We start from the raw sequence: 15,366 nt of genomic DNA on the forward strand, positions 1-15,366 counted from the left end.
TCCTCTACCTTACTGGCACCCCTCTGGTGAGCAGCTGATGTTGGTTGCTGTGTGGTTGGTCTCTGTCTGTCTGTCTCTCTGTCTCTGTCTCTACTGTGCACTGCAGCCCTGGGACTTCCCGTGGGAGCTCAGCTGGCTGCCAGGACCCTCCGGAGAAGCCCTGACTCGCATTCTCTCCCTCGCCCCTGCAAGACAAAGTTAGGCAGTGTCCCAGTCATCTCATTTTATAGATGAGGAAACTGAGGCTTGGAGAGGGACCTGACTTGCCTGGGACAAGGCAGTTAGCAGATTCTAGCCCGACCAGCCTCCTGTGCTGTCCCTGGGATCCCAGTTTAGGTCGCAGGTGGGCTTCTGCTCTCCCAGTTACAAGGACGAGCACAAACTAAGTTCTGTGCTCCTCCCAGCTAGAGCTGAGAGCCCAAGTTCAAGGGCAGCCCTGCTCCCCAGCCAGAGCCTGCTCCCAGCAAGGAGCCCCCTCCGGCTCTCCGGCTTCCTCTCCCTCAGTCTTTCTGTGTCTCTGGGTCTCTGTCTCTCTCTGTGTGTCTCTGTCTGTCTCTGTATGTGTGTCTCTGTCTATCTCTGTCTCTGTCTCTGTCTCTGTGTCTGTGTCTATCTCTGTCTCTCTGTCTCTGACTTTCTGTGTCTCCATGTCTGTCTCTGTTTCTGTCTGTCTCTGTCTGTCTCTGTCTTTCCGTGTCTCTGTGTCTGTCTGTCTGTTTCTGTCTCTCTGTCTTTGTCTCTGTCTGTCTCTCTATGTCTCTGTGTCTGTCTCTGTCTCTCTGTGTCTCTGCGTCTGTCTCTGTTTCTGTCTCTCTGTCTCTGTCTTTCCGTGTCTCTGTGTCTGTCTCTGTCTCTCTGTCTCTGTCTCTCTGTGTCTCTGTCTCTGTTTCTGTCTCTCTGTCTCTGTCTCTCTGTGTCTCTGTGTCTGTCTCTGTATCTGTTTCTGTCTCTGTCTCTCTGTCTCTGTTTCTATCTGTCTCTCTGTGTCTGTCTCTGTCTCTGTGTGTCTGTCTCTCTGTCTCTGTCTGTCTCTCTGTGTCTCTGTCTCTGTCTATGTCTGCCTCTGTCTTTTTCTGTCTCTTTCTGTCTCTCTTTGTGTCTCTGTCTGTCTCTGTCTCTGTCTTTCTCTGACTCTGTCTTTCTGTCTCTGTCTCCATCTCTCTGTCTCTGTCTCTCTGTCTCTGTCTCTGTGTCTGTCTGTACTTCCTCATGCCCGCATGCTCTAACAGGGTCACTGACACCAGCCTGGTGGTTTTCAGCCCCTGCCCCTTTGCTGGGGGCAGCTCAGAGGGAGGCTATGAGGGTGTCTGGGAGTGCTTGGCAGGGCTCCCCGGACAGCAAAGCCGAAGCCATGCCCAGGCCAGGGGTCTGGCCAGCTGCTCTCCCCTCCCCAGATGCTTCCCATGCTTTGGCTCACCTGGTCCTCACTGTCCCTGGAGGACAGACCCACTCAGCCCATTTTACAAATGAGGAAGGTGAGACACTCAGAAGGAAAGCAGCCTGCCCGAGGTCACCCCTTCAGGGGAGGGGCCAGCCAGTGAATGAGGACCATCCAAATGCAGGAGTTACGTGGAGCTGTGCACACAGGGGTGCGTTCATGGTTGAGGCTTGGGGGCCCAAAACGCGGCTCTCTCCTTCGCATCCGTGCTCTGCTGGGCCGAGTGTCCCTCGGCCTGGAGTCACGCCGTGTCCCAGGGCAGAAGCCCACGGATGCTGCCCTTTACTGCCCCTAGTGCACGCACAGCCTCTTTCTCTAGGTGGGTGCTGTGCCTTGCTGTTTACAACACACTCCTGGGAGCCCCCAACCCCCCTTGGAGACCGTGAGTCTTTCATCAGTGAGGGGAGGAAGCCAGAGAGGTCACGATGGCCCAGGCGGCCTCATGCCAGGACTCCCACCCGGTTGTCCTGGCTTCCAGCCCAGGGCTCTGTTGGCTCCGGGAAGGCAGCCGGGGAGGCCTCATCATTACCAAATGGCCACAGCCCGTGGCGCTGACCGCCCAGTGGTGGCCAGGTGAGCTGGGTGCTGGTAATGGGCAGGACCCTTCCACATCCCCTAACCTTGCCGGGCCTGCCCTCCCTGGCCCCCCATCTCTGCATATCAGGCTCCTCTCAGTCCCTAGAGGCCCAGCTCAAAGGCTGCCTCCTCCATGCTGCCCTACCGCTCCGTCCATTCCCTCCCTGAGTCCTGTGGTAGCCTCACGGGCCGGTCCAGGGCCTAAGCTACACTTTCTGACCAGCAGTGTGAGTGTGCCTGGTCCCTCTCCAACTGCCCACACGCTGAGCGTGAGCAGGGCCTCCTCACTGACCTGGGCAGTGACCCAGACGGTGGCCGGAACTGGCCAGCTGCCTCTGCCCCTTGCCGCTAGGCCAGTGGGTCCCAAACCCAAGCCCATCAGCATCCCCTGGAGGGCTTGCCAGGACAGATGGCGGGGCCTGCCCCAGAGCTTCTGATTCAGAAGCCCAGTGGCCTGAGAATCTGCATTTCTGACAAGCCCTCCGGGGATGCCCTCAAGGCCGATCAGGGGCCACACTTTGGGAACTGCTGCCCTGAGCCACAGTTTTCTCCCCTGTACATGGGAATAAATGAGATGGAGTGAGACAGGTGTCTGCTTGGGGTTCCCTTAATAACCTCTGCATCCCCAGAGGAGGTCTTCTTCTTTCTTAAGTTTGAGGAAGACAAGGGGGCCTGGAGAGTTCCCGTGGTTCCCCAAAAGCTGAGAGCTTTCTCTCGCAGTGGTCATGCCCATCCCCACAGAAGAGGGTGCTGTCTGTGGGGGAAGGGGTGTGGAATTTCATACCCCCCGCCCGAGGCAGCCTCAGCACCCCGGCGCGTGAAGGCCACCTGCCCATCTGCCCAGCCCAGCCCGGCTGGGACTCCCCTGCGGCAGCCCCGGGTGGGCAGGCGGGGAGCTGTGTGGGCTGCAGTCTAATAACCTCTCAGCAGACACAGAGCTTTCAATGAGCTGGAGGAGCTCCTGCAAAGCCGCTGCCTTTGTGGTTGAAGGAATGTATTCAGCCAGCGAAGCCCCTTTTCAGCCATACAAATTAGATACAGCGATCTCTTTTATGAAGATACTAATTAAGCCTGAGACAGCGGGCTCTAGGTTTTTTCCATTGTTATATTTGTTCAGACTTTCAGTCCTGTTTATCACCATCAGCACGACTCGTAAACACCATCCTGGGTTTGCGGTAGCATTGATGGCTGAATAGGGGCCTCCGCCCCTGAGCAGAGCGGTGGGAGGGTTCCAGGCCAAGGCGGAGCTACCACCGTGAGGTGGGGGTGACCGAGGCAGGCCCTTGGGGACTTTGGGGCCTAGGGTACTAGTTTAGTAGAAACCAAGGAACGGAGGGTCTGCTGTTTTTGACACGAGAGGTACCCAAGAAGTCCTTGCACCTATGCCAGCCACCACCCAGGCCAGCCTGGGCTTAGCAACAGGCCCACCGCGGCCCACCTCGGAACAGAGAGCTAGTGATCCAAGACTGGAGAGGGCCCCAAACTTTGAATCCAGGCCTGAGTTCCATTCCTGCCCCTGCAACACTTATCAGCTCGGGCAAGTCACCTTAGGTCTCTGAGCCTCAGTTTCTCCATCTGTAAAGTGGGATCTCAAACTTGCTTGGCTGTGTGAGTTAAATGAGATGGGTCTATGAAGCATACAGTAGGTGCTCAGTTAAGGCTGATTTCCTAATTGAGTGACTGCTGCATGTCAAGCATGTTCACCAAAGCAGGAGAGCCAGCCCTGCTCTCCAGGACCAGCCAGTTGGGTGACACAGAGAGTGTAACCAGGGCTGGGAGGCTGGGGGTAATGGGAACCCAGAGGTGAGGCTCACGGTGGACCACAAAGGCATCCAGGGGAGGGAAGAAGCAGGCAGGACCCAAGAAGAGGCCGGCCAGTCCCCCTGCCTCTTGGCAGAACCCATGGACTGGTGAGGGACCCCTCTGAGCCTGGTGACCTCCTGTCTTCCAGTCTTGTCTGCACATTTCCGGGTCTGTGAACCGTACACAGACCACAAAGGCCGCTACCACTTCGGCTTCCACTGCCCCCGGCTCTCAGACAACAAGACCTTCATCCTCTGTTGTCACCATAACAACACGGCCTTCAAATACTGCTGCAACGAGACGGAGTTCCAGGCGGTGATGCAGGCGAACCTCACGGCCAGCTCTGAGGGTTACATGCACAAGTGAGTGCCACTCTGGGGGTGCAACCCCACTGCCTCGGGCCCCAGGCAAGGCAACCTGCCTCCCAAAATCCTGTCCCCTGGGGAGGCAGTTGGGTAACCACTATAAGGTTGGATGGGCCTGGAAGGAGTCTGGGAGAGTCTTTGGATGACCAGGGTTTTTGGCCCATTGTGCCTTCTAAGCTTCAACCTTCTCAGCTGAGAAATGGACACAGAGGCCGGGTGCGGTGGCTCACACCTGTAATCCTAGCACTTCGGGAGAATGAGGCGGGTGGATCACCTGAGGTCAGGCGTTCAAGACCAGCCTAGCCAACATGGTGAAACCCCATCTCTACTAAAAATACAAAAATTAGTGGGGCGTGGTGGCAGGTGCCTGTAATCCCAGCTACTCAGGAGGCTGAGGCAGGAGAATCACTTGAACCCAGGAGGCAGAGGTTGCAGTGAGCAGAGATGGTGCCATTGCACTCCAGCCTGGGTGACAAGAGTGAAAAAAAGAAAAGAAAGAGGGAGGGAAGGAGGGAGGGAGGAAGGGAGGGAGGAAGGAAGGGACATAGAATACTCACTTTGCAGGGTTACCATAGAAGCTAAGTGAGGTTAAGGATGTGGAAAGCTTTCAGGCGTAGAAGGCGCCTGGGCCCATAATCCACCGGGTTCCTTCGTTCATTCTTCATTCATTTAACAAATACTGATTGACACCATTGACCCAGAGATTAATCCCATGCAGTTCTTTTCCTTAAGGTGATTAAAATACACTGGGATCAGGGGCCTGATGGAGGGGACCGCAGATGTGGAGAAAGAGAGAGTTTGCTGATAGAAAAGCAATGAGAACATGCTAAGTAGAGTCATGGAGTTTCAAAACAGCATGCATTTCTCTATTATGAGTGAAGCTGGCCATCTTTTCACATGCCTGAGAGACATTTGTATTTCTTTTACCGTGAGCTAGCTGTTTATGTCTTCTGTCATTTTTCTATTGAATTTTTTTGTTTTTTTCTTATTTATTTATGGGTGCTTTTCATATATGAAGGAAATATGATGAGTTGCAAACATCTTCCCATCTTCTCATTGTTGAATGTTTCCATACAAATGTTTCCTCAGTGTGACTTTGACTTTATACTGCTTTTTCCTCATGCTTAATTTTTGTTATGTAAACACATTTATCCTTTTTTTTTTCTTTTATGGCTTCTGGCTTTTGCATCATACTAAGAAAGGCATTTCCTGCTCTGAGGTCATTAAAAATACCACGTTTTCTCCTAATTATTTTACGTTTTAGTATTTTGTCTTTAAGTAGTTGAGCTCTCTGGAATTTACTTTGATGAAAGTTTTAAAGTTGGAATTAAACTTTATTATTCTTTTTTCAAAATGGGTAGCTGGTTATTCCAACACCATTTATTAAATTGGCCATCTCTGTTCCCCCAATATGAAATGCAAACTTACCAAATACCTTAATATACGAAATCTGAGTATTGAGGTAGAGTGTGATATGCAGTTGGCTTCAGTTGCTCTGGCTATACACTAGTGCCTCACTGTGTTAACAACTGTAACTTTTAATATGTTTTAATGCCTTAGTGGGCTCCTCCTGGCTCTTTTGTCGTACAAACTTTAGAATTAGCTGTGTAGTACCCCTACTTCCACTCGCAAAAAATCCAGTTAGTATTTTTTACAGAGATTGTATTGAATTCATAGGTTAATCCAAGGATTGACTTTTTATGATGTTGAACATTTCCATACAAATGTCTTTCCATTTGTTCAGATTTTCTTTCATAGCATTTTAGGGTTTTCTTCATATAGATATTAGACATATATTTTGCATTTATTTCTAGTTATTTCTTTTTATGTTGCTGTTGGGTCTTTCCTTCCACTGTATCCTCTGAGTATTGTTAAAAGCAATGATTTTGAGATATGAATGTTGATAAAAGCAATGATTTTGAGATATGAATGTTGATAAAAGCAATGATTTTGAGATAGGGATTTTGCATTCAGCCACCTTACTGAAATTTCTTATTTTTTTTCAGTTGATTCTCTTAGGTTTCCAATTATTCCACTTGTAAACAATGATAATTTTATTGCCCTACCTTGCCGTTTTTGTGCCTCACTTCTTTTTCTTGTCCAATTGTGTTGGCTAGTGCTTCTAAAACAGTCTTTAGAATTGTCAGGCTTCTTCTTCTGATTTTAATGTGATGCTTCAAATCATTTTCCCAATAAGCATGAGGCTGAGTTTTGGGGCAGATGTATTTTTTCATGATAAGGAAAAATCTTTTTGAAAGGGGCGTTTGTTGAAGGGAGGCGGTGGTTTGCGAGTGTGAGCCTCGATCTCTGTGTGATGTTGGGGCTGAAGGGCTTTGCCACCATGCTGCATTCACTCAGGGGGAAGCCGCCTGTTCCAAATCTCCCCACCTCCCACCTAGGCCAGCTCCCCAGCCTTCCTTCCTCAAATGCACGGGTGCTTCCCCTGAATCTCTCGCCATCTGCTCAGCCCTTAGAATAATTCTGTGTGTGAAGTCACTCAGCAAGCCCTGTCCATCATATCAGGGCTGCAGTCAGTTCTGGGATTTGACCCAAGCCTTGTATAAGACAAGGAACGAATTCCCTGAGAGACGAGGGTAGTGCCAGGACTCGGGTGAGGACCCTGTCATGCTGCAAGTTCTGGCCGAACGCCAGACAAGGCTTGGCAAAACAACCAGACTTCTCCAAGGTCTGGTGACTGGTGTCTGGGATCCTCATTTTGAAGCCCACAAGTTTCTATAATCTGCATATTTGCACAGGATTTCACACGGAACACTCCACTCCAGCAGCACAGGGGGTCCTGGCGGCTGCTGATGAAGAGTTGGGCTGCAAAATAAAGGCCTTCCCCTGGGGAGAATGGGAGTGTTGAGGATCAGAATTTTAACTTACATTTTTAATCTTTAGCCCTAGAAAGTGTTTATGGAGCACATAATATAGCTGAGTCTCTGCACTCAACCTCATCATGCCACTGCAGCTACCTGGCAGCCCATCCTCAGCCCATTTTACAGATGAGGAAGGGGAGGCACAGAGCAGTTGAGTCGCTTGCCTGATGAAGGCAGAGGTTAGTGGTGGAGCCAGCAGCCAACCCAGATGGTCTGGAATCACTTTAGTCATTCTGGAGCTTCTACCAACAGAGGCAGATCCTACTGAGGAGAGGCCCCCTGAATGGGGATCCCACCCCAACACCACTGACATTTGGGGCCAGGTCATCCTCCATGGTGGAGCACACTCTGTGCATTGTGGGATGTTTAGAAGCATCCCAATGGCCTCCACTGACCTGGTGCACCTCCTCCCCGGTGACAACCAGCAATGGCTCCTGACAGTGCCAAATGCGGGGGCACAGAATCATCTCCAGTTAAGCTGCTGCCCTAGGGAGATCCCATCCCTTGTCATTCTCCAGCGATCTTCTCGCCACCTTCCCTCTCCATAGCTGTGAGTGTGGAGCCCACACAGAGGAGGACGCAGCTCCTTCTCCTCCCGCAGGCTTCTCCTGTCATAGGTGCTCCTGCGGAGGGGGGCGTGGTGCTTGATTCTCGAGATCTGACAGCGTTTAAGAAGGTGGGCCGGACTCGGTGGCTCACGCCCGTAATCCCAGCACTTTGGGAGGCCGAGGCGGGTGGATCACGAGGTCAGGAGATTGAGACCATCCTGGCTAACACAGTGAAACCCCGTCTCTACGAAAAATACAAAAAACAATTAGCCGGGTGAGGTGGCGGGCGCCTGTAGTCCCAGCTACTCGGGAGGCTGAGGCAGGAGAATGGCATGAACCCCGGGGGACGGAGCCTGCAGTGAGCAGAGATCGCGCCACTGCACTCCAGCCTGGGCGACAGCGAGACTCTGTCTCAAAAAAAAAAAAAAAAAAAAAAAGAAGTTGGGAGCCCCACAGCCCAGAGGAAAGAGCACTTTTGGGCAGAATTCTCTGCAGCCCAGTGGAAGAGCAAGGGGAACCAGGGAAGAAACAGCTGATAGAGGCAGGGGGTCCGGGGGTCCGGTCTAGCCTGGGGGCTAGGGTGGATAGACTTTCTTCTGAGGCCATCAAGGGTCCCCGGAGGGCTTTAAATGGCTTGGTGCTGCATAGGCCATGCTTGGGACAAAGCCCCGGAGGACCTAGAGTGTCTGCAGGAGCAGGAGCCATAAGGGTGGCCTAGGCCAGACCTGGACCCCACTGAGGGGAGATCAAGAACTCGGGTCAGGGACCATGGAAGCCTCTTCCAAATGCCCAGTTTCAAGGACCTTGGGGAGAGGACCCAAGCTCAGGGAGGTGAAGTAGGGCCTGGTGTCCAGGTGGGGCTGGACCAGTGACAGAGGGTGACTTGAGGATGAGCCTTGGGGAGCAGGACGCAGGGCTGAAGTCCCGGGTCATTGGATGGGTTGGAGAGGGCCTGTGTGTGCAGGGGGACCCAGGTAGAGTCCACCTCTGTGCCTGTCCTGTATTTGGGGCCCTGGCCACACGGTATCACAGGCTCCTCTGGGCAAGACACCTATGGTGCCCATTAATCCTCACCATGGGAGGAAGGAGGGGCTGGGGCCCAGGCTGGGGAAGTCACCTGTCCCAGACCACATGGGTGATAACAACTGGTGTCAAGATCTGAGGAGCTCTGGAGCCCTGGTTCTGCCACCCTTTAGTGCATCTAGAAGGCCAGGACTTGTGTGCCATTGGTGACCACACGAGATCCCACCTAAGAGGCTGGATGTTCCAGTATCCTAGACAGGTTAGCACTCACCAGCAGCCCGTCTAGATGGACCAGGCCAATGCGACTCCCTCCCGGAAGGAAGGGGCTTTATGCAGATGCAAGAGCTCCTGGTCCTCCCCCATCGCCCCTCCCCCACAGCCCCGCCCCTCCACAGCCCTCCCTGCTGGTGAAACAGCCAGGAGGCGGGGCTGGTGACAGGGAAAAGGAGAGCGCTTCTGATGACTTATTTATTTGTATTTTTCTGGAGGAACAGAATGGTTTGTTTTGGTTCTGGCTGCCTGGCAGGAAGGCAGAGTGAGAGGAAGCAGCCGCGCCAAGCCCACCACCACGGCGAGATGCCCGCTTCCAGCCACATGGGCCATAGAGAGACTGCGGAGAGAGGGGTGGGGCAGGGGCCCTGACATGGTGAGAAGTGTGCTGCCCTCCTTCCCATGCCAGGGCACTCCAGACACCAGCAATGGCGACTCAGCCTCAGGTCCCTGAGCAATCTGTGGAAGCCTCTGTGTGGGGGTCGTGGTGGGCCAGGGCGTGCGGGGGATGTGGTCAGTTCTCTCTGGGGACAGGGAAAGTCTCTCTGGAGGAGGTGGCTGGGAGTGGCATCTCCCACGATGCATGGGCGTTCCTTCACCAAGCAGATGGGCCACAGGGGGTGGGAGGTGGGGAGGGACTCTAGGAGGACAGAACAGTGCACCCAAAGGCCTAGCATGTGCAGGCATGGACTGTTGTCCCTCCCTTGGCCATGCGTGAAACCTCTGACCCCCAAAGCTTTGCCCTTCCCCAGGGGAAGGAAGTGAATGAACACTTATGAGGACTTCCTCCAACACGAGGGGCCTGACTCACGCTGACACCCTCCATCTGTTATCTATGAAGGACCTTCCACTAGCCCCGTCCACTAGCCCCGTTCACTAGGGCTGAGGCTCAGAGAGGGTGAAGCCCTGCCTGCAGCCACACAGCACACAGGGGACACAGCAGGGTTTGGGTCAGCGGTATCGGTCATCCTGGGCTTAGTTATGCCGAGGGGAGGAGCACCCTCAGAGGTCCCGGGAGCTTGAGAAGCGAAGGCTTCCTTTTGGCTCATACTCTGGGTCCTTCTTGGGCTCTCTGGTTCTACATCTAAAGCATTCTGTGATGAGGCCGGAGAAGCAGCTCCCATCCCAGGCAGGATGGCCCTGCGGTAGAGGGAGAAGGCAGTGGTGAAGCCACACACGTCGTGTCTCTAAGCTTCTGCTCAGAAGTGGCCACAGCATTTTTGCTCATGTTTCATTGGCCAAAGCACATCACTTGTCCAAGCCTGTTACCAGTGGGGTGAGGAGAGACAGAGGGATTGACCCTACTGGAAACGCCCTCAGCCAGGCGCAGTGGCATTTTGATAGTAACAGACTCTGCTTCACCAGGTATATCCAGGCCCAAAGCCCACACACCGCCACTGCCCTAGACAACCTCGATCCTGCTGTGTGACCTTGGGCAAGGCACTTTGCCTCTCTGGGTCTAGACCTATTAAGCACTCTCTCTGTGCCTTAATCACACGAGCCAGCATTCCAGGGGTCTGTCTCTCTCCAGGCCCTCGTGTTATCTCACAGCCTCACAGTTACACCATGAAGTAGGGGGTCTAGGTATCCCCATTTCACAGACAAGGAAACTGAAGCTCAGTTGCCCAAAATCACAGAGAGAATTTTGCCGAGCTGGGATTTGAATTCACACAGCCTTGACTTCTTGAGCCCACACCTTAGCCGCCAGAGTCATCCACCTTGTCTCATGGACCCAAGGCCACTCCTGCCAATGGGCTCCATACTGTCTTTTTTTTTTTTTTTTGAGACTGAGTTTCCCTCTCGTTGCCCAGGCTGGAGTACAATGGCACAATCACAGCTCACCGCAACCTCCGCCTCCCGGGTTAAAGCAATTCCCCTGCCTCAGCCTCCCAAGCAGCTGGGATTATAGGTGCCCGCCACCACGCCCAGCTAATTTTGTGTTTTTAGTAGAGACAGGGTTTCTCCATATTAGTCAGGCTGGTCTCAAACTCCTGACCTCAGGTGATCCACCCTCTTCGGCCTCCCAGAGTACTGGGATTACGGGTGTGAGCCACTGCGCCCAGCAGGCCATACTCCCATTTTTTAGACGAGGTTGGCAGAGGGGCCATCGGCCATCTTCCAGCTGAGCCGATGTCTCGTTCTGGCCTGCTGGCCTCAGGAACTCTCCTCCTCCACCCTCAAATGTGACTGCCTGGTGGGGTGGTGACGGGGACTTCCATCCCCACACTGGCTGCAGCTGCTCTTCCTGCTGACGGATCTGCTCCTGTGCCCCGGGAAGATGTTCAGTGAGATTCCTCCATCAGAGAAGGTTTTGTTTACTGCTTGGGAAACACCAAAAGAATTTGAATCAGTAAATATCCCAAAATACACTGAAAAAATTGCGATCTGCGGCTTTGGCTGCCTTCACATCTTGCTCCATAAAACAGCCTTTGGTTTTTTATCTTCTGCCATTTACAAAACACACACCCACACAACAAAGACCCCTGCATCTGAATGGAATTAATTTCCAGGTCACATATTTTTCATTACATTTACAAAAGTTTTTTAAAGACCTGAATCTTCCCAGCTGGCTGACCATGGGGAGGGCCAGCCGTGGCAGGCCAGGGGAGTGGTTTCAGCATGGTGCCCATGGCCCGGGCGTCCCTGCCTGCCACCTCCAGGGTGGTCACCTCACAAGGAAGGGTGAGTCAGCAAAGGCAACACCCCCCGCAGGCAGGCCCCTCCCTTCCCTGACAGTGAGGATGAGCTGGGAGGGCCGGGGGTCAGGTCATGTGTCGATTCCAGCAAGCTGGCTGCAGAGGCCGGGAGCCCGGCAGTACACACACACACACACACACACACACACACACACACACACGATGACAATGACACACTAATCTGCAGGATGCCCCGAGGAGGGAAGACAGGGACTCGCCCTCAGTTCCTGGTAGAGGGTGGGCCAGGACAAGCGGGCACACCACGCAGGTGCAGGGGACCCCTCTTTGGACATCTATCCTAGATTCGACCATGGAATTCCCCCAAGATCAGCTCACTTGAAGTCAGAGAGGGACCTGGGTCCAGCTCCCAGCGCTGCCACTCAGCAGCTATGTGGCCTTTTGCAAGTGACTTTGCCTCTCTAGGTCTCATTTCCTCATGTGTGACATGGGAACACTAGCTCCTCCCTCATGGCACCATTGCATGGATTCAGAAGCACAGGGCACTGGCGCATAACAATTGCCAGTGTTTCTATTAGCTGCTGGTGCGCAGACATGCAGCCTATAAACTCCAGGGAAGTTAGTATCAAAGTGGCCACTGTCACCAGCCCATCCTCAGCTCTCAATATGTGTTGGTGTCAGTATTCACAGCCTAAGGCTGAGTGCTGGGCTCATAAAGACAATTTGAACCCCAACCCTGCCCTCAGGGCCCTCCCAATCTCCAGGGGCAGACAGTCCTACAAAACAACAAAGACAACAGTGTGTTCTGGGAAATCCAGTGGCTTTGAGAATGCAGGGTAGGGGGTTGGACTGACACAGGGCATCAAGGAAGGCTTCCTGGAGGAGGTGATATCTGGGCTAAGACACAGTACCAGGGCCAGCTGGGTATGCAGGAGGTAGGCAGGAGTTCTGGAGAGAGGTGCAGCATGGACAAAGGCCTCCAGGCAAGAGAGCTATTGGGCTGGAGCAGCTTTACTTTTCTTTTCTTTTCTTTTTTTTTGAGACGGAGTCTCGCTCTGTTACCCAGGCTGGGGTGCAGTGGCGCAATCTCAGCTCACTGCAAGCTCCGCCTCCCGCATTCACGCCATTCTCCTGCCTCAGCCTCCTGAATAGCTGGGATTACAGGCACCCGCCACCACACCCAGCTACTTTTTTTTTTAATTTTTAGTAGAGACGGGGTTTCACCGTGTTAGCCAGGATGGTCTCGATCTCCTGACCTCGTGATCCGCCCGCCTCGGCCTCCCAAAGTGCTGGGATTACAGGCGTGAGCCACGGCGCCCGGCCCCTGGAGCAGCTTTTCTACCTGAGAACCTGGGTGGCTGCAGCCAAGGCAGTGTGGTGTAGTGGTTTGGAGCGCAGCTCTAGAGCTCAGCTGCTGAGTTCAAATACTGGTTCTGCCTCTTAATGGCTGTGAGCTCTCAGGCAAGTCTCTTAATTCCACCGAGCCTCAGTTTTCCATCCGTAAAGCAGGGATGACAATGATGAAAAAACTCTTTCCTCCCGTGGTTGCGTGAGCATTAAGTGGGCTAACATGGGAAGCAGGTGGGGGAACGAGCATCCACTGCCACTTCTGGTACTATTATTTCTTGGCCTGGTGGTTCGAGGCCCAGCCTGTGGCCCACCCACACCCCCAGCTGGCATCCTGGACCCCTTCTGTGGACAGCATCTGCACACAGCTGCCCTGCCTCCCCTTTCCCCGTCTCCTCCCTCAGCCCCCGTGGCTGCTGCCATGGGAACCACCGAAGAGAAACCTGGCACTTAGAGCAATTCTGTGGGGGCTGCAGGAGGGAGGGTGCTGGGGAAAGCAGGAGGGCCTGGGGACCAGAGCCAGGCCTGACTCCTCGGTCTGCGGGGACATCTACCCTGGGGACACCTGCGGGGACATCTACCCTGGGGACACCTGCGGGGACATCTACCCTGGGGACACCTGCCCCAGCATGCTGGATGGGGCCGCAGGCCTCTTTTTCCTGGAATTCCTGGAAGGAATTCCATATCCAGATGCCTCCAGGAAAAGCTAGACTCTCTTTAACAGACTCTCTTTAACATAAGGCCGCTGGGGCCTGGCTGTCAGTCATTTACACCTTAGCATGAGCGAGCCCATCAGTCTGATGCAGGCTTCATGGCGGTGGGGGCTGGGAGGTGGGAGCAAGGAGGCAGCAAGGACCCACAGTGACCGGGAGCTGTGGGATTACAGCCACAGAGCCTAAGCACCGGCCTACTGCTGCTCATGGGACGTGCTCAGGACATGCAGAGGCCTCCCAGCCAGGGGCTCCCAGGCACCCGAGCAGCATCTTCAGGCCAAGAACTTGGCCAAGTGAGAGGAGGGAAGGCATTCTAGGCAGAGAGTGAAAGCAAGCGCCCCTAGCCCTGCGCTCAGCCCTGGTCGGGGCCGGAGGAGTCCAAGGGAAGCAGCCCCCATCTTCCTACAGAGGCCGCTGCTGGCGCCGGGGCTGACATAAGCCTGGGAAGATCTGGAGCCTGGAAGTTGAGACTGGGAGAGGCCTCATGCTCATCTCCTCCAGGCCCAGAGACAGGCAAGGGTTTTCCCAGGCCACACAGCAAACCAGGCAGAGGAATAATTAGAACCAGGTCTCAGGCTCCGGGCTGGCCCCTTCCCCTAGCCTCAAACAGGGTCTTAAAGGATCTGCTGCCCCTGAGACCCCCGTCTGGGCGAGAGCGAGGTGAGTCTCTCCCTGGGGATGTGCAGCGGCAGCGTGTGCAGGCCGGACACTGGCTCCGTTCACGCCTTCTCGACACCAGAAGCACACACCCACCCAAACACATGCCTGCAGCAGGGAGCAGACGGAGGCGGCGCCGGAGCGATTAATAGATTGGTGGCTTCAGGCAGCCCCAGCCCCTGGCACGCACTGTTAGGGCTCAGCAGCCCCAGCTGCAGTGGCAAGCCCTGGACACCGTCCACCCTGGGCACAGGTCGGGGAGACTTGGACCCTGGCCCTGGGGAAGGGAGTGGGAGACAGATGTGGCTCTGGGTGACAGGGGCTGGGTTTGAGGGGAACTCAGGGCTGTGGGCCAGAAGACAGGCTTGACCCAGCTGTGTAGGAGGGTCAGGGTGTCCGGAAGGCTTCCTGGAGGAAATGATCTTCGACAAAGGGCCGGTGGGAGGTAGGCAGGGGAGGAAGGGGGCAGGGAAAGAAGGCACGGCCTGTGCAAAGGCCGGGTGCCCGAGCGCAGACCCTCTGTGCAGTGGTGTCAGCTGACACCGGGAGAGCCAGGCTTCATAGCGGGCTTCCAAACCCTCCCGCAACTTTGGCCACTTCTGCCTGAGCAAGGCAGAGCAGCCCTCGGTGGGGAAATGTTGGGCAAATGAATAAGAGAAGTGAGGTCATGGGGCCCGGACACCCCTAGCCGTGCACAGCCTGGTCGTGTTGAGTGAAGAGGACCCCTGGGAGAGGCTGAGAGGGGGTCTAGAGGGCAGAACCTGATGCCTCTGCCCTTGGTCCAGCAGGATGGGGGGACCTCCATCCTCACAGCAGGGGTGAGGCAGTGAGAGCATCCTGGGTGCCAGGAACAACGTAGGCAAAGGTGGGGTGGGGGTTGGTGAGCAGGGGCACCTGCAGGAAGGAGGGAGAGGGCAGATCAAAACAGCACCAGGTAAAGGAAGAGGCTGCCATGTCCTGGGAGCCCCAGATGCCAGTTCAGAATTCCCCCCAAAGTGCCTGACTCTGTGGGACCCGCAGGGATCCCAGCCCAAGGACTCAGGGTCCTGGAGGATGCTCAGGTGGGGACCAGGCCCAGGGCAGTGGATTCCGG

At 54.6% G+C, this 15,366-nt stretch overlaps 1 protein-coding gene across 3 annotated transcripts in view; it reads left to right on the forward strand.

Moving 5' to 3' along the window:
• SHISAL1 (shisa like 1) overlaps positions 1–15,366 on the forward strand; it is a 168,976-nt gene that overhangs the window by 110,089 nt on the left and 43,521 nt on the right. For all 3 annotated transcript variants that reach the window (XM_030815396.1, XM_030815394.1, XM_030815395.1), the window contains exon 3: positions 3,966–4,179. In XM_030815396.1, coding sequence (XP_030671256.1) covers positions 3,966–4,179 — 214 coding nt within the window. The remainder of the gene's footprint in view (positions 1–3,965; positions 4,180–15,366) is intronic.

Source organism: Nomascus leucogenys, chromosome 7b (genome assembly GCF_006542625.1).
Source record: "Nomascus leucogenys isolate Asia chromosome 7b, Asia_NLE_v1, whole genome shotgun sequence".
In the NCBI taxonomy this organism is placed as follows: Eukaryota; Metazoa; Chordata; class Mammalia; order Primates; family Hylobatidae; genus Nomascus; species Nomascus leucogenys.